General features: G+C 44.1%; 1 protein-coding gene across 3 annotated transcripts in view; it reads right to left on the reverse strand.

Annotated features, from left to right (window-relative positions):
* Positions 1–1428: 1428 nt before the first annotated feature.
* LOC139240312 (cell adhesion molecule CEACAM3-like) overlaps positions 1429–19047 on the reverse strand; it is a 47425-nt gene continuing 29806 nt past the window's right edge. For all 3 annotated transcript variants that reach the window (XM_070868782.1, XM_070868780.1, XM_070868783.1), the window contains exons 8-10: positions 14367–14425; positions 4943–4986; positions 1429–3678 (exon numbers count right to left, since the gene is read on the reverse strand). In XM_070868782.1, the coding sequence (XP_070724883.1) occupies positions 4957–4986; positions 14367–14425 (89 nt within the window). In that variant the 3' untranslated portion in view covers positions 1429–3678; positions 4943–4956. The remainder of the gene's footprint in view (positions 3679–4942; positions 4987–14366; positions 14426–19047) is intronic.

A 19047-nucleotide genomic window follows, 5' to 3' on the forward strand; every position in this document is an offset into this window, starting at 1 on the left:
GATGAAACAAAAAGGCACCTCGCGTTATTCTGTTTGGTATATTTATGTTTATTCAATATAGATCAGTAGGTTTGCGAGATGTAAAAATAAAACTGCCGCTGTTTTAGCACGATGGATTTTAACAGCAATAAAATATATGAGGTGGATCATTGCGCGAAAAGCACCTTTTTCCAAGGGGGACAGTGTTTGCTTGTTGACACTTTGCTGTTATTCAAGATACACAAAATAAGTCAAACACCATAAACATTTCTCTTCAGAAGTATACATTTACGGGAAAAATATTTCCTATTGTTCTGAAATATTGATAATCAATTGTGTGAGTGATAAAAACAGGTAATTTGAAATTATGCCAAAAAATTGGCTAATTTATCAATCCGTCTCTCTATCTCTCCGATTCTCCATCTCTCTGCCAGTCCATCTGTTCGTATATATGTATGTCTATCTATCAATCCATCTAACTATCTATGCACATATTTACCTATCTATCTACCTACCTATTTACCGATCTATCTATCTGTCGGTCTGACTAGACTTGACTTATTCCAACGCACTCCTGGCTAGCCTTCCACATTCTACCCTACATAAACTAAAGGTGATCCAAAACTGCCCCGTGTCCTAACTCGCACCAAGTTCCACTCACCCATCACCCCCTGTGCTCACTGCCCCGTGTCCTAACTCGCACCAAGTTCCACTCACCCATCACCCCCTGTGCTCACTGCCCCGTGTCCTAACTTGCACCAAGTTCCACTCACCCATCACCCCCTGTGCTCACTGCCCCGTGTCCTAACTCGCACGGAGTCCCGCTCACCCATCACCCCCTGTGGTCACTGCCCTGTGCCCTAACTCGCACCAAGTCCCGCTCACCCATCAACCCCTGTGCTCACTGCCCCGTATCCTAACTCACACCGAGTCCCGCTCACCCGTCACCCCCTGTGCTCACTGCCCTGTGCCCTAACTCGCACCAAGTCCCGCTCACCCATCACCCCCTGTGCTCACTGCTCTGTGCCCTAACTCGCACCAAGTCCCACTCACCCATCACCCACTGTGCTCATTGCCCCGTATCCTAACTCGCACCAAGTCCTGCTCACACATCACCCCCTGTGCTCAATGCCCCATGTCCTAACTGACACCAAGTCCCACTCACCCATCACACCCTGTTTACGCTGACCTACATTGGCTTCTGGTTAAGCGACACCACGATATCAAAATTCTCGTCCTTATTTTCAAATACCGCCATGAACTCGCTCCCTCCCCCCCTCCCCTCTCCTCTCCTCCCCCCCTCCTCTCTCCCATCCCCTCTCCTCCCCCCCTCCCCTTCCCCCCTCCCCCCTCCCCTTCCTCCCCTCCCCTCCCCTCCGCCCCCCCCGACCCCCCCATCTCTGTAATCTCCTCCAGCCCCACAACCCCCCCGAGATATCTTCACTCCTCTAATTCTGCCCTCTTGAGCATCCCTGATTATAATCGCTCCATCATCGGTGGCCGTGCCTTCAGCTGCCTGGGCGCCAAGATCTGCAACTCCCTCCCTAAACCTCTCCCCCTTTCTTTCCTCCTTCAAGATGCTCCTTAAAACACACCTCTTTAGAAGAAGCATTTGGTCACATGCGCTAATTTTTACTTATGCAGCTCGGTGTAAAATTGTTAGTGCATAATACTCCTGTGAAGTGCATCAGGCTGTTAAACGTACTATATAAATACAAGTTGTTGTTGTTCGCTATGTAACTATCTCTATCTCTCTATCTATCTGCTATCTATCTATCTATCTGTCTATATATCTGTCCAGCTATCTTCTATCGAACTTATGTCTATCTATCTATCTACATGACAATCTATTTGTCTATGTAACAATCTAGCTATCTCTCTATGTATATGTAAAAATTATATTTATCTATCTATCTGTCTGTCTCTGTAACTATCTCTCTGTCTATGAGTCTGTTTGTCTGTTTATGTGTCTGTCTATGTGGCTATCTATTTATCTACTGATCTATCTGTCTGTATGTAACTCCATAAATATATGTCTGTCTGTCTAGGTATCTAGTCATTCTTTTTAATGTTTAAAATGATTTATCCATTGGAATGGTTTATAGAATTATCCATGTTGTCTTTCCAAACTTCAACATCCTGATAAAAATGTAACCTGCTGGTAATTAATATTAGTAACCTTGTTGTTTATTACTTCTCATGGTCTGTCCTGCCTCGAGGATTACTCGGCCCTTCCTTTATCTAATTTATGCTAACTGCTCTATAATGATCATAGAAAGATACAGCACAAAAGGAGGCCACCAGGCCCATCCTGCCGACACTGGCCTATTGAAAGAGCTAACCAATTGTTTCTGCTCTCAGACTCTTGTCGCAAAGCACTGAAAATGTGTACCCTTCAAGTATTTAAGTTATCGCTATTAAAATACTTCTCTATCCGAGAGAATTGGTGCTCATCTTAAATGAATTGTTTGCTGAAAGAACAAAAGACACGTATTTATATCATGTCTTTCACGACCTTAAAACGCGTTGCAGCCAGAGAAGTCCTTTTCAAGTGCAGTTACTTTTGCAATGCAGAAAACACGGCAGCCAAATTGTGCACAGCAAGCTCGCACTAACAGCAACGTGACATTGCCCACATAATCTGTGGTTAGTGTTGTTGCTTGAGGGAAAAATATTGGCCAGGACCTGAATCAATTTAACATAATGCTGATGCAAAAAAAGGCCCAGAATTAGTCACGGGTGATTGCGCTAATGTGGGGTATCAGATTGGTGACCTTTTATATGCAGCGCCTGATATTCAGCCCCACTTCCTACATCTGGAGGCAGCAACAAAGTAACAGTGTTGAGAAAGAAAAACTATAATTTGTAAAAATATAAATGCACAATAGCACTGAAATTGCAATGTCAGAGTAAGCTGGCGTAATTCATTTGAAACTCCAGAACTTGTGATCTGTCAAGGTACGCCTTGGCAGATCATCTGAACCACCTGGAAAATCAATATTGTCAGAGCAGTGTTCGGCTATTGGCCAACAATTACCCATGAAACAGGTATGGCTTGTGCAAGCAGGCTTGGGGCCTGCTTTCATCAGTGTAAGCGTACATATAAGCCTTAAATTAAACATTTAAATTCAAAAATTGATGCAAATACACTTTAAATTATTTTATGCAAATATTGGCCAGATTAAGATGTTTGAAATTATTTAGCAAGAAATATTTTTATTGTGTTTGATGCAACGAAGGGACTTCTGAATACATTTGAAATTCAGTACTTTAATATTCATTATAATTGCGTAAATTGTATCACTATTTGGAGATTCCATTGCATATCATTGGGGGATTCACCTACTAAACGATTGCAATGGAATCCTTTTTGATTGGTGGACCGATCCTATGTGATCCCAGAGATACTTCCGAACGGCCTGTGTTATTCTCCGCATGCTGGACACCTGGAGGTAGGTTCAGATTTATTTTGCGGTTCGGTGGAGTATCCCTGAACAGCAATGCAAAGATAGACTATATTCTGACTGGAAGAATCTTGAAAATAACTCCATGCATCACCGTAAACAGCACAAACTTGTGTAGAAATTATCTAAGAATTTTCAGAGCAGATGTCTCAAAGCAGCACTTTGTCTCAATGGTTGTCCCTGTTTGCACCAGTAACAAGCCAACCATTTTAATGATCCGTAAACGGGTTAATGTCTAGGGAAACAAAACAAAATGCATATAAATCACTTACTGATGCCACCAGTGTAAAATGTTTTCATTAATACATGCAGGTACAGCAAGCAATTAAGCCAGCAAATGGTATGTTGACCTTTACTACAAAGAGGATTTGAGTATAAGAGTAACGATGACTTACTGCGATTATGTAGGGCCCTGGTGGGACCCCACCTGGAATATTGTGTACAGTTTTGTTCTCCTTACCTAGGGAACGTTATACTTGCCGTAGAGGGAGTGCAACGAAGGTTCACCAGACTGATTCCTGAGATGCAGGGGATGGACATATTAGGAGATATTGAATAGACTAGGCCTATATTCTCTTGAGTTTCGAAGAATGAGAGGTGATCTCATTGAAACATCCAAAATGATTGATGGGGTAGATGCAGGGAGGATGTTTTCCCCGGGCTGACGAGTCTAGAACCAGGGGTCACAGTTTCAGAATAAGGGGTTGGCCATTTAGCACTGTGATGAGGAGAAATTTCTTCACTCGGAGGGCGGTGAATCTTTGGAATTCTCTACCCCAGAGGGCTGTGGATGCTCAGTCATTGAGTACATTCAAGGCAGAGATCGATAGACGTTTAGATATTGAGATCAAGGTACATGAGGATAATGCAGGAAGGTGGAGTTGAGTTAGAAGGTAGCCAAAGGTGGAGCAAGCTGGAAAGGCTGAATGCCCTACTCCTGCTCCTATTTCTTATTTTCTTATAAATACAACCAGTTCAAAAAGGCAGGAGCAGTTATTACTGATATTTAATATAGATTGATGCGCCCTTGAGGGGCGAAATTCAACTTGGGCGGGAATGCAAGATGGGCGGTATCACATCTGACAACCATTACACAGCAATATTTAGTTCTACTGTGCTAGCAATTAGTATTGGGCAGTGGCATAAAACAGGTAGTATTGGATCGACCACCGGTTATTCGCTGTGCCTGATATTCCTTTCCAAAGACTGCAATTGTTTGTTTTGTGTCAGCTGATATGAACTTCCAGCACATTGGCGCCAGTAAAAATGAATATCAGGTGGTGTGTATAACGGTGATAGATCCGATAACTCCCGTTTTGCTTCACCACCTATGTCGAATTTCTAGCCCATTGGCTGGATTGATGGAAATATTCTGAAGGTGCTCAGTGTGTATTTTCACAATCAGAAGTCATTGTTACTTGAAACATTTCCTCCGTTCTATGCCTGGCATACTTTTTTCTCAGTTCCTGATCACTTGTAGTAATTTTTCACAAACCTACCTGGTCATATCGTGCTAAGTCGATCGATTTTGCAGTTCTAATTCCTGTAAAAAAGGAAATCAGGATATAATCCATAAGTGAGACTTAGAGGGATTGAGTAGAGTGGCCCTATATTCTGTGGAGTTTAGAAGAATGAGAGGTGATCACATTGAAGCATACAAGATTCTGATTGGCTGGCGAGGATAGATGCTGAGAGGTTCTTTCCCCTGGCTAGAGAGTCTTGAACTAAGGGGCATAAGGGGATAAGGGGCCGGACATTTAAGACTGAGATGAGCAAGAATTATTTCACTCAGATGCTTGTCAACCTTTGGAGTTCTCCATCCCAAAGTGCTGCACATGCCGAGTCATTTATATTCAAGCCTAAGATTGATAGATTTTCAGATTCTAGTGGAATTAAGCAATATGGGGATCGGACAGGAGAGTGGAGTTTACGCATGATCTTATTGATGGCAGAGCAGACTTGATGGGTGTGCAGCTTACTGCTCGCTCATAATTCTTTTGTTCTGATATCAGTAAAAAATTAAATTAAACTGGAGAGATTTGAGGTTACTTCAAGGCACTGGTAGAATATAAGGCCTCGTTTATTTTTAAACTGTTTGCGATTGTATAAACCGGATTTAAAAAAAAATATTTGTTCATGCGACGTGAGCATCACTGAAGGCCAGCATTTATTGCCCATCCCTAATTGCCCTTGAGTGGCTTGCTAGCTAATTTCAGAGGGCAGTTAATAGTCAACCACAATGCTGTGGATCTGGAGTCCACATAGGCCAGACCGGGCATGGAAGGCAGATTTCCTTCCCTAAAGGACATTATTGAACCAGGTGTATTTCAAATCGGCCTCCCATTCCGCACCTTGCACTCACGAGAGGTGTAACATATGCGGCTAATTTGATATTACTCTTGGTACCATATCACCCATATTTAAAATCATTCCAGATCCCTGTTTGTCTCATTGGCAGTAAAATGGTGTGTGGCTGGAAAGCTCTCTAAGCTATGTTAGTGTTGTGGTTATGTACCATTACTAGTGACCCCGAGTTTGAGAGTTCAAATCATAAAATAGCAGATTAGAATACTGAATTCAAGAAGCTGGGCATTGGTGGGCAACCGGTCCTAATAAAACATAGAAACATAGAAAATAGATGCAGGAGTAGGCCATTCGGCCCTTCTAGCCTGCACAGCCATTCAATGAGTTCATGGCTGAACATGCAACTTCAGTACCCCTTTCCTGCTTTCTCACCATACCCCTTGATCCCCTTAGTAGTAAGGATTACATCTAACTCTTTTTTGAATATATTTAGTGAATCGACCTCAACAACTTTCTGTGGTAGAGAATTCCACAGGTTCACCACTCTCTGGGTGAAGAAGTTTCTCCTCATCTCTGTCCTAAATGGCTTATCCCTTATCCTTAGACTGTGACCCCTGGTTCTGGACTTCCCCAACATTGGGAACATTCTTCCTGCATCTAACCTGTCTAAACCCGTCAGAATTTTAAACGTTTCTATGAGGTCCTCTCTCATTCTTTTGAACTCCAGTGAATACAAGCCCAGCTGATCCAGTCTTTCTTGATAGGTCAGTCCCACCATCCTGGGAATCAGTCTGGTGAACCTTCACTGCACTCCCTCAATAGCAAGAATGTCCTTCCTCAAGTTAGGAGACCAAAACTGCACGCAATACTCCAGGTGTGGCCTCACCAATGCCCTGTACAACTGTAGTAACACCTCCCTGCCCCTGTACTCAAATCCCCTCGCTATGAAGGCCAACATGCCATTTGCTTTCTTAACCGCCTGCTATACCTGCATGCCAACCTTCAATGACTGATGTACCATGACACCCAGGTCTCGTTGCACCTCCCCTTTTCCTAATCTGTCACCATTCAGATAATAGTCTGACTCTCTGTTTTTACCACCAAAGTGGATAACCTCACATTTATCCACATTATACTTCATCTGCCATGCATTTGCCCACTCACCTAACCTATCTAAGTCACTTTGCAGCCTCATAGCATCCTCCTCGCAGCTCACACTGCCACCTAACTTAGTGTAGTGGAGATACTACATTTAATCCCCTCGTCTAAATCATTAATGTACAGTGTAAACAGCTGGGGCCCCAGCACAGAACCTTGCGGTACCCCACGAGTCACCGCCTGCCATTCTGAAAAGTACCCATTTACTCCTACTCTTTGCTTCCTGTCTGACAATCAGTTCTCAATCCATGTCAGCACACTACCCCCAATCCCATGTGCTTTAACTTTGCACATTAATCTCTTGTGTAGGACCTTGTCGAAAGCCTTCTGAAAGTCCAAATATACCACATCAACTGGTTCTCCCTTGTCCACTCTACTGGAAACATCCTCAAAAAATTCTAGAAGATTTGTCAAGCATGATTTCCCTTTCACAAATCCATGCTGACTTGGACCTATCATGTCACCTCTTTCCAAATGCGCTGCTATGAAATCCTTAATAATTGATTCCATCATCTTACCCACTATCGATGTCAGGCTTACCGGTCTATAATTCCCTGTTTTCTCTCTCCCTCCTTTTTTAAAAAGTAGGGTTACATTGGCTACCCTCCACTCCATAGGAACTGATCCAGACTCAATGGAATGTTGGAAAATGACTGTCAATGCATCCGCTATTTCCAAGGCCACCTCCTTAAGTACTCTGGGATGCAGTCCATCAGACCCTGGGGATTTATCGGCCTTCAATCCCATTAATTTCCCCAACACAATTTCCTGACTAATAAGGATTTCCCTCAGTTCCTCCTCCTTACTAGACCCTCTGACACTTCTTATATCCGGAAGGTTGTTTGTGTCCTCCTTAGTGAATACTGAACCAAAGTACTTGTTCAATTGGTCCGCCATTTCTTTGTTCCCCGTTATGACTTCCCCCGATTCTGACTGCAGGGGACCTTCATTTGTCTTTACTAACCTTTTTCTCTTTACATATCTATAGAAACTTTTGCAATCCGTCTTAATGTTCCCTGCAAGCTTCTTCTCGTACTCCATTTTCCCTGCCCTAATCAAACCCGTTGTCCTCCTCTGCTGAGTTCTAAATTTCTCCCAGTCTCCGGGTTCACTGCTATTTCTGGCCAATTTGTATGCCACTTCATTGGCTTTAATACTATCCCTGATTTCCCTTGATAGCCACGGTTGATCCACCTTCCCTTTTTTATTTTTACGCCAGACAGGGATGTACAATTGTCGTAGTTCACCCACGTGGTCTCTAAATGTCTGTCATTGCCCATCCACTGTTACCCTTCTTTAAGTTCTGGACCATGGTCTCTGAATTAACTGTTTCATTCTCCATGCTAATGCAGAATTCCACCATATTATGGTCACTCTTCCCAAGGGGCCTCGCACAACGGTATTGCTAATTAATCCTCTCTCATTACACAACACCCAGTCTAAGATGGCCTCCCCCCTTGTTGGTTCCTCGACATATTGGTCTCGAAAACCATCCCTTATGCACTCCAGGAAATCCTCCTCCACCGTATTGCTTCCAGTTTGGTTAGCCCAATTTATGTGCATATTAAAGTCACCCATTATAACTGCTGCACCCTTATTCCATGCACCCCTAATTTCCTGTTTGATGCCCTCCCCAACATTACTACTATTGTTTGGAGGTCTGTACACAACTCCCACTAACGTTTTTTGCCATTTGGTGTTCTGCAGTTCTACCCATATAGATTCCACATCATCCAAGCTAATGTCCATTCTAACTATTGCATTAATCTCTTCTTTAACCAGCAATGCTACCCCACCTCCCTTTCCTTTTATTCTATCCTTCCTGAATGTTGAATACCCCTGGATGTTGAGTTCCCAGCCCTGATCATCCTGGAGCCACGTCTCCGTAATCCCAATCACATCATAGTTGTTAACATCTATTTGCACAGTTAATTCATCCACCTTATTACGGATACTCCCTGCATTAAGACACAAAGCCTTCAGGCTTGTTTTTTTAACACCCTTTTTCCTTTTAGAATTTTGCTGTACAGTGGCCCTTTTTGTTTTTTGTCTTGGGTTTCTCTGCCCTCCACTTTTCCTCATCTCCTTTCTGTCTTTTGCTTTTGTCTCCTTTTTGTTTCCCTCTGTCTCCCTGCATTGATTCCCATCCCCCTGCCATATTAGTTTAACACCTCCCCAACAGCACTAGCAAACACTCCCCCTAGGACATTGGTTCCGGTCCTGCCCAGGTGCAGACCGTCCGCTTTGTACTGGTCCCACCTCCCGCAGAACCGGTTCCAATGCCCCAGGAATTTGAATCCCTCCCTGCTGCACCACTGCTCAAGCCATGTATTCATCTGCGCTATCCTGCGATTCCTATCTGACTAGCACGTGACACTGGTAGCAATCCCGAGATTACTACTTTTGAGGTCCTACTTTTTAATTTAGCTCCTAGCTCCTTAAATTCGTTTCGTAGGACCTCATCCCTTTTTTTACTTATGTCATTGGTACCAATGTGCATCACGACAACTGGCTGTTCTCCCTCCTTTTTTAGAATGTCCTGCACCCGCTCAGAGACATCCTTGACCCTTGCACCAGGGAGGCAACATACCATCCTGGAGTCTCGGTTGCGGCCGCAGAAATGCCTATCTATTCCCCTTACAATTGAATCCCCTATCACTATCGCTCTCCCACTTTTTTCCTCCCCTCCTGTTCAACAGAGCCAGCCATGGTGCCATGAACTTGGCTGCTGCTGCCCTCCCCTGATGAGTCATCCCCCTCAACAGTACTCAAAGCAGTGAATCTGTTTTGCTGGGGGATGACCACAGGGGACCCCTGCACTACCTTCCTTGCACTGCTCTTCCTGCTGGTCTTCCATTCCCTATCTGGCTGTGGACCCTTCACCTGCGGTAAGACCAACTCGCTACACGTGCTACTCACTTCATTCTCAGCATCATGGATGCTCCAGAGTGAATCCACCCTCAGCTCCAATTCCGCAACGCGGACCGTCAGGAGCTGGAGGCGGATACACTTCCCGCACACGTAGTCATCAGGAACACTGGAGTCGTCCCTGAGTTCCCACATGGTACAGGAGGAGCATAACACGCGACCGAGCTGTCCTGTCATGACTTTAGATAGGCAACAACAATGCTAAAGTTTACTCACTGTTATGGAAGAGAAAAAAGAAAAACTACTTACCAATCACCAGCCAATCACTTACCCCCTTGGCTGTGACGTCACCTTTCTGTTTCTTTCCACTTCTTTTTTGCCTTCTCCCTGTAGCTGCACAAGTACGCCTCTCGCTGCCGCTGGGCCTTTTATAGGCCTCCGACCCCGGACTCGCACCTCACCAACTGCTGCCGCCTCTCGCTGCCGCTGGGCCTTTTATAGGCCTCCGACCCCGGACTCGCACCTCACCAACTGCTGCCGCCTCTCCCTGCCGCTGGGCCTTTTATAGGCCTCCGACCCCGGACCCGCGCCTCACCAACTGCTGCCGCCTCTCACTGCCGCTGGGCCTTTTATAGGCCTCCGACCCCGGACTCGCGCCTCACCAACTGCTGCCGCCTCTCCCTGCCGCTGGGCCTTTTATAGGCCTCCGACCCCGGACTCGCACCTCACCAACTGCCACCGCCTCTCGCTGCCGCTGGGCCTTTTATAGGCCTCCGACCCCAGACTTGCGCCTCACCAACTGCTGCCGCCTCTCCCTGCCGCTGGGCCTTTTATAGGCCTCCAACCCCGGACTCGCGCCTCACCAACTGCCACCGCCTCTCGCTGCCGCTGGGTCTTTTATAGGCCTCCGACCCCGGACTGGCGCCTCACCAACTGCTGCCGCCTCTCACTGCCGCTGGGCCTTTTATGGGCCTCCGACCCCGGACTGGCGCCTCACTAACTGCCACCGCCTCTCACTGCCGCTGGGCCTTTTATAGGCCTCCGACCCCGGACTCGCGCCTCACCAACTGCCGCCGCCTCTCGCTGCCGCTGGGCCTTTTATGGGCCTCCGACCCCGGACCCGCGCCTCACCAACTGCCACCGCCTCTCGCTGCCGCTGGGTCTTTTATGGGCCTCCGACCCCGGACCCGCGCCTCACCAACTGCCTAAATATCCGAAATATGCTGCCAAATTGTTATAATAACCCAAGTGATTCATTAATGTCCTTCAGTGGGGGGAGCCTGTAATATTACTACTACATGTAAGGCTATACATAGGAACATCAAGAACAGGAGTTGGCCATTCAACTCCTCGGTCCTGCTCCCCATTCGAGTACCTCTTTTCTATTCTGCACACCATCTCCATTTTCCTGTCTTTGCTCCAAATTCCTTTGTACACTTTGTTTCTACATTACAACAGTGACTACATTCCAAAAATTCTTCATTGGCTGTAACGTGCTTTGAGGCATCCGGTGGTCATCAGCGGCGCTATATAAATGCAAGTCTTTCTTTCTTACCTAACAAACATCCATCAGTCTCAGTCTTGAAGGCCCAGTTGTCTGAGCTTCCACAGCCAATTGGGGAATAGAGTTCCAAATGTCTTCTACCTTTTCTGTGACAAATTGTTTCCTGATTGCACTCCTAATTATAACTGCTCAACCATTGGTGGCAGTGCCTTCAGCTACTTGGATCATATGCTCTGGAACTCCCTCCCTAAACCAGCCTGTTATCTCTTCTTAAATATATTAATATATCTCACTCTTTACTTTCAAGTTTAGTTTCATCTGCAAATGTCGACACTGTGCCCTGTACCCCCAAAGTCCAAATTATTAATGTATATCAAAAAACAGCAGTGGTCCTAGTGCTGAACCTTGCAGAATGCCTCTATTTCGAAAACAGCCATTCACTACAACTCGCTCTTTGCCGTCCCGTGGCCAAATTTGTATCCATGCTGCTACTGCCCCCATGTATTCAGTGGGCTTCAATTTTGCAAACAAGCCAAGTATGTGGTACTTTTTCAAACACCTTTTGAAAGTCCATATAGACAACATTAGCTGCACTGTCCTCATTCACCCTCTGTTACCTCATCAAAAATTACAATCAAATTAGTCACACCCAATTTATCCGTAAAAAATCCATGCTATCTCTATTTTATTAGTCCATGCCTGTCCAACTGGTTGTTAGTTTTCTCCTGGATTATTGTTTCTAAAGGCATTCCTGCCACTGATGTTAGATTGATTGGCCAGTAATTGCCAGATTTTTCCTTCACGGTTTTTTGAAGAAGGCTGTTATATTTGCAATCCTCCAGGCCTTCTTTACCACTTCTGTGTCTAAGGAGGACTGGAAGATTGTTTAGACTTGCACAATTTCTACCTTTACTTCCCTGAGCAACCTAGACTGTATCCCACCCGGTCCAGGTGATTTATCCACTTTAAATATTGCTAGCCTTTCTAGTACCTCCTATTTAGGTACTGTTGATGTCATCCAGTATCCCAGCAGTGTCTTCATTTACCACAGCTCTGGGCAAGTCCTGTTCCTTACGAACTTGGATGTGCAATTCTCTATTCCCTTATCCAAGTCATTAATAAATATGGTGAAAAATTTCGGCCCTTCAACAGATCACTGGGAACCCCACTTGTCACATCCCACCATTCGGAGTACCTGCATTATATCCTCACTCTCTGCCTCCTAGCTCCCAAACAATTTCCAACTCGAAGCAAAAGGCAACTCCGTGCATTCTAATTATTGCCAATACTTTACCGCAGTTTCACAAAATGCAACTGACCATTAGCTTCTGGGAGGAACTGATAATTTGTTAATTCCTGTTACTTTGCCCACATCCTGTGAGCAAAACAAGAAATGGGGAAATGGTTCTCAGGAATGAAGAAAATCACATTATTACCAGTTCTGTTGCGTTTGCATCTGGCGAGCTCCCAGCTCCAATCTGAGTCAATTATATGAGAAATGTGTTGAGATAGAAATGGGTTTCTAACACAGCGATATTATATAGAATATCAAGAAATTTACGCGAAATAAGGTCGTGAAAATAAATCAAGAATAATTGGAAAAAAGTATCTGCATACACCACATTTTTCATAATATTCCTGTATCGTGTGGTGAACTTTGCATTATTTTCTTCACTTATTTGCCTTGTTTTTCATATATTCCATGCAAAACAGCAAACTGCAAATGCCATGTATCAAGACAATTCCACTTGAGAGATACCCAAAACAAAGCACCATCACATCGGCTGCCTGATATATGTCCGGTCTGATAGTCAATTCCATAGACTGTACCAATCAAGGCGAGTTTCTCTCCCAGAGACACTAAGTATTATAAAATGTGGCAGTGTGAGCTGTGGGGAGGATGCTAAGAGGCTGCAGGGTGAATTCGACAGTTTAGGTGAGTGGGCAATGCATGGCAGATGAATGTGAGGTTATCCACTTTGGTGGTAAAAACAGGAAGACAGATTATTATCTGAATGGTGACAGATTAGTAGAAGGGGAGGTGCAACGAGACCTGTGTGTCATGGTACATTAGTCATTGAAAGTTGGCCATCATCACGAGAGGATTTGAGTGTAGGAACAGGGAGGTCTTACTACAGTTGTACAGGGCCTTGGTGAGGCCAAGCCTTGAATATTGTGTACAGTGTTGGTCTCCTAATCTGAGGAAGGACATTCTTGGTATAGAGGGAGCGCAGCAAAGGTTCACCAGACTGATTCCCGAGATGACAGGACTCACATATGAAGGTTTATATTCAATGGAATTTAGAAGAATTAGAGGGGATCTCATAGAAACATTTAAAATTCTGACGGGATTGGACAAGTTAGATGCAGGAAGAATGTTCCTGATGTTGGGGAAGTCCAGAACCAGGGGTCACAGTCTAAGGATAAGGGGTAAGCCAGTTAGGACCGAGATGAGGAGAAACTTCTTCAATCAGAGAGTTGTGAGCATGTGGAATTCTCAACCACAGAAAGTTGTTGAGGCCAGTTCATTAGATATGTTCAAAAGGGCATTAGATATGGCCCTTACAGTTAAAGGATCAAGGGGTATGGAAAGAATGCAGGAATGGGGTACTGAAGTGCATGATCAGCCATGATCTTATTGAATGGTGGTGCAGGCTCGAAGGGCCGAATGGCCTCCTCCTGCATCTATTTTCTGTGTTTCTATGTAACTGTTGCCAATTACAGTTGTCAACAACAGATTTATTCAGTTTGCTTTGCTCAAGATTGGTTTATACTATTAACCATTTTTTATTCTTCCACAATAAATAATATTATATATGGCCTCGAAACTGGTTTCCGGCAGTGGTCCAAAATATGCCGTATACGATCGGCCACCTACGATGCACCGTGCCAGTCAGTTCCATTGCAATTTAAGCGACTAAATTTCAGGCATTGTGTATGCCGGGCGGCCAATCAGATACCGCTTGTTTTGGGCCACTGCCCGAGACCAATTTCCAGCCCTAATTAATTCAGTCCCTCGGTTAGCTCTTTGCTTTGACTGGTACGCACCGCACCAATACAATGACACACTTTACAGGAAATGGACCAACCTCTGGGCTTTGAAACTGTCCATTTGCCGTCGCTGCTGAGGTGGCCTCCTGAGCAATACCTGTGAGATTAAAGGAGCCGGTTAATTTTCCGCGGGTACAGTTAGGCTTTCAGGTTCCTTCATTTAACGTTCATTGTCAGGATGTTGGGCTTTGCTGGCAACCAGTCCCTAGTTGATCTTGAGCAGATGGCGGAGGGATGCCTTTTTCAACAGTTGTGAATAATGGTTTAGCACAACTGAGTGGCTTGTCGTGGCACTTCCAAGGGGCAGTTGTGAGTTAACCATATCGGTGTGGGACTGGAGTCTCATATAGAGCAAAAACGGGTAAGGACAGCAAGTTGCCTCCACGAATGGACATCCGTGAACCAGTTGGGTTTTTACAACAATCCAATTGTTTATGGGCACCAGCTTTTTATTTCCAGATTTTAAAGGTGTAGATCGTGACTTTATACAATATTAAAGGCAACGTAAATAAAAATAGGGAGAGGTGTGAAATGGACTGCTGAATATCACCCATTATACATTATCGCACAAGGTCAAAATCTGCCCCAAACTCTCGAACTGCCATGGTCAAATTTAACCTCATATACGACTGAGGATTTGTCCACCATTTGCTGTAATATTGGGTGTGGCTGTAGTCATTATAAAAGTGAAACTGGGACCATTGCAACTTTTCCCAATAGTGTGAAACGGATGATAACGAATTGGTGGTGAATTATACATATAGTAAAAATAGGGCGAGGTTTAAAATGGGCAGTCGATCCAGTACTTGGCGTTTTGCACCATCGCGAACAGTTAAAAATGACCCATAAAGAGTCCATGTCTGGTGAAAGGTATTTCTGCTTTTCCTTTGGTAAGTGCCAGCACTTTGTCTTCTGCGGCCACCAGTTCCACAGAACGGTACAGAGGGTAACCTCTCTAATCCCTGTCAAACATAAACATCATAAGGAAACCGCATGCTCCACTAGTGGATCCCATGCAGGCTATGCCTAGCACCTTTATCAATAACAGAGCCTATTAATGTCTTTGCAAATCGCATCACATTAAACCTTTAACCCACAATCGTCAGGAAGATGTCTGCTACATCTGTCTGGCTACCAGTTCGGGTGAGAGCAACACATCTCTGGCGGTAATTTCAGTTTTGAATAATCGTGGCAGACGGGCGAAATTTCTTCGGCCTCTTCTAACACAACCTGCCCGATTTACCTTGCCATTGATGTCAGAAGTTAAACTTGCCCGCTTCTACCGAACGACTGCCTGTTCTCAACAGACAAGACTGAGATCGGAGCATTCATGTAGTTTTGCAATAGAAGGCAATTGGAAATACTGCGGGCCTTTGCATTGCAAAATTGTGACTGTCGAAAGATGAAATTACCGTTAATGCAAAACTGAGTCAGATGCAATTGCGTAGATCAATTTCACCATTTTGCTTTAATCAGTTAGAAATATTACGGGGTGGTACTTTGCTTGTGTGGCAGTGTAAAATGGGTAGTATTGGACTGGCCACGTATTATACACCACACTTGATCGTCAATTCCATTGAATCCAATGCAGCTGAATATTGGGCAGGGTGCACAATGGGCTGCCAATGCCACAACACCTATTCTGTTAGGCGTTATGCCAAGTTTCTTGACTGCACACCCCTTTTGCTCAGCTGGAAACGACTGGCTAGTGTATCTGGATAATTCTGTCAGGAGCAGAATTCTGTGCATTATTTTCCCATTGCAAATGTTGACTGTCGTAAAGTTGCTACTCTTTAGAGTTTGACTCTCTCCAGATTTTGTTCCGTTGTCTGGACCTATCGATGCACATTTCCTTGTTTACTACCTAAAAATACTACTGATGGAAACTCAGTTATAAGTAGGACCATCGGAACAGGTTTGGCCATTCAGCCCTATTGAGCCTGTTCTGCCGGTCAGTAATTTGTACCTCAACTGCATTTACCCGCCTCGCTTCCATATCCAGTGACAGCCTAATCTAACAAACATCCATCGAGCTCAGTCTTCAACATTTCAATTCACCCCTCACCATTCACAGCTCTTTGGGAGAGAGAGATTTGAAGATTTCTACCACCCTTTACGTGAAAATGTGCTTCCTGATTTCACTTATGAATGAACTAGTTCTAATTTTATATCAATGTCTCCTTGCTCTGAATTACCCCCAACAGGGGAAATAATTTATCTTTATCTACCCCATCGAAACCTTTATAATCTAAAATTCCTCTACTAGATTACCTTTCGACCTTCTATACTCAATGTATTTGCTCTCACCCACACTCGATTGATCTGGCAGAGGAGTAGTTATGTGCCATTGCAACATACTCATGTGCACATCTCACGACTACTTTCCAGCTTGCATGGCGAAATGGCACATAAGAGGTATAAAACAGACACAAACAGTGAGAGAGGTAGAGATAGAGAGGGAGTGGGTGGGGCTGGGGGTGCAGATCGAGAGAGGAAGGGAAATAGAGGGACACAGTCAGCAAGAGAGACAGGAACAGTGAGAGGGACAGAGACCCAGAGAGGGGAATAAGATATACATAAAGATACAGATAGATAGAGGGAGATAGATAGATAGATAGATAGAGAGAGGTGAAGATTGAGCGAAAGGGCAGAGAGAGAGAGAGAGACATACACTGTGCTCAAAGAGTATGGCTTCAAAAAGCATGATATGGCACAACACAGTTACCATCTTTTTAGTTACTGCGGTATAACATATGCTGCCTTTAAACACTCAGCATAAAATACGTTATGTGCCAATAGTTATGTCCATGTGATCATTTGTGACTGTTCTCTGTCCTCACTTTTAATCTTTTATTCAATTCAATAAATATGAACAATCCTGAAAATGTTGCTCCTTCTCTTGTGCCACAAAAGGACAAACAATGATCAAGTCATTTAAATTGAAATCAGCAGAAGCCAATGGCAGTGGGACCAGCTTTGCTACAGACCATAATTAGCAACCCCTATGGACGCGTATGAGGTGCGTACGTGCTTGTAAGGTTCGTACAACTTCTGGGTAGACAGGCGCAAACTGTATGCATGAAAACCCCGAACTTGTTATCGGTCAAGAGTTTTCTTGGCAAAAAAGGGCAGAGGGTTGGACTATTTGTCTGACATCTGCCCAGTGAATGCCAGTGAAATTCTTATACCTGGTAAAAGCAAGTGTAAAACCTGCTTTCGCCAGCATAAGGGTTTAGAAAAGCATAAAAATAAATTTGTATCAATCATTTACAGATCAAAATCTTGTACAATAAAGTAAGTGTATTTTAGCTCCTTTAAAACATTTAAATTTATTTTTCATTTTTTTAACACTGAATTAAATGGCATTTTAATTACTTTTAAATGTGTGTTGCTTTTAAATTTATTTGAGGTGTACATAAATTTTGGGGGGTATTCCCAATCATGCTTAAGGGGATTCTTTATATAGGGAATCCCCATAAGCATGAAAGGGGAGTCCCTTCTTTCTTTGGCTGGGCCAGCCCACGTGATCCCAGGAGTGGTTGTGAACCACCTGCGCCCATTAGGTATGTGGGCCTCTACCCGTGGGTACCCGGCGAGGCCCAGGACTGCAAATCTCCGTAACTACCAGACCACCAGGTAGGCGGGCATTTTATTTGCGGATGGGAAACATTTTCCCGCGGGGGGCCTCTGACCGCAAATTCAGGTCCATCAAGATTGGTAGCGGTAACAAACATGTTTACATCCAATTTGGCATTGATAAGGAAGTTCAATCCCATCTTCTGAGGGTAAAGATTGTTTGGGGCAGTGGCGTATTACATCGGCTGTCTGCTTGTCGGCCCCGCTTGATATTGAGTTCCGTTGAACTCAACAGAGGTGAATAGATTGCACCTAGATAGATCCTAGGTGAGATTCTACTCCTAATGTTTTTCACAAATTGCAATTTGTTCTAAGTCATTACTTGGAGACATTAGCCTGGCCTGGAATTTTTATTGTGGGTTATGACAGCGAACTGTCAGCTTTGCCATTATTACCCTTCTGAAACCGACCTCAACTAAATGCGGAAATCCTCAAATAATGGTCAGTCATTCACTGCCCTGATATGAATTGCATTGTGGACCTCCCACACCACATAGCCGGCAATCAGTTGACAGCAGTGAACGAACAAAACTTAGGCTTTTCCACGATAATATCACTGTTAAATACCCCATAAAAAGTTAAGGCCTTGTTGGAATAGGTGTAACTGGGGCTTATACAGCGTGTTGACTGCTAAACAAACGTCTCGGCCCTGAAAAACTAATTTTTATTTTTGTGGAATGTAAAATGTTTCCATTGTGTTAAAAATAAATGTTTTTTTAATTAGTTTGTTCATATTTCAAGTTCTACCTGATCCCCATGGGGACGTCCCAATCTTTATTTCGTTCTCTGTAACACTTTGAAAAAAGTGAAGTTAAAAGCTGCCATTTATTTCCTGGTTTGCCTTCTGTGAGAATTTTTCAATGATCTGCCATGCCTTGGTCCTTTGATAGCATATTGGAGTCGATATTCACCTTTGCCGGCAGCACAAAACAGATGGTGTTGCATCAACTGTCCATTATATCATGTAAATAAAAATAAAAATTGGGGAGACAGGCTGATCTCTATCAGCTGTTTTATACTATGCAAATCAAAATCTACCCCATTCTAATCTCATAACCAATCGCATGTGCAGAAGAACACCAT

The sequence above is a fragment of the Pristiophorus japonicus genome, chromosome 31, assembly GCF_044704955.1.
Source record: "Pristiophorus japonicus isolate sPriJap1 chromosome 31, sPriJap1.hap1, whole genome shotgun sequence".
Lineage (NCBI taxonomy): Eukaryota > Metazoa > Chordata > Chondrichthyes > Pristiophoridae > Pristiophorus > Pristiophorus japonicus.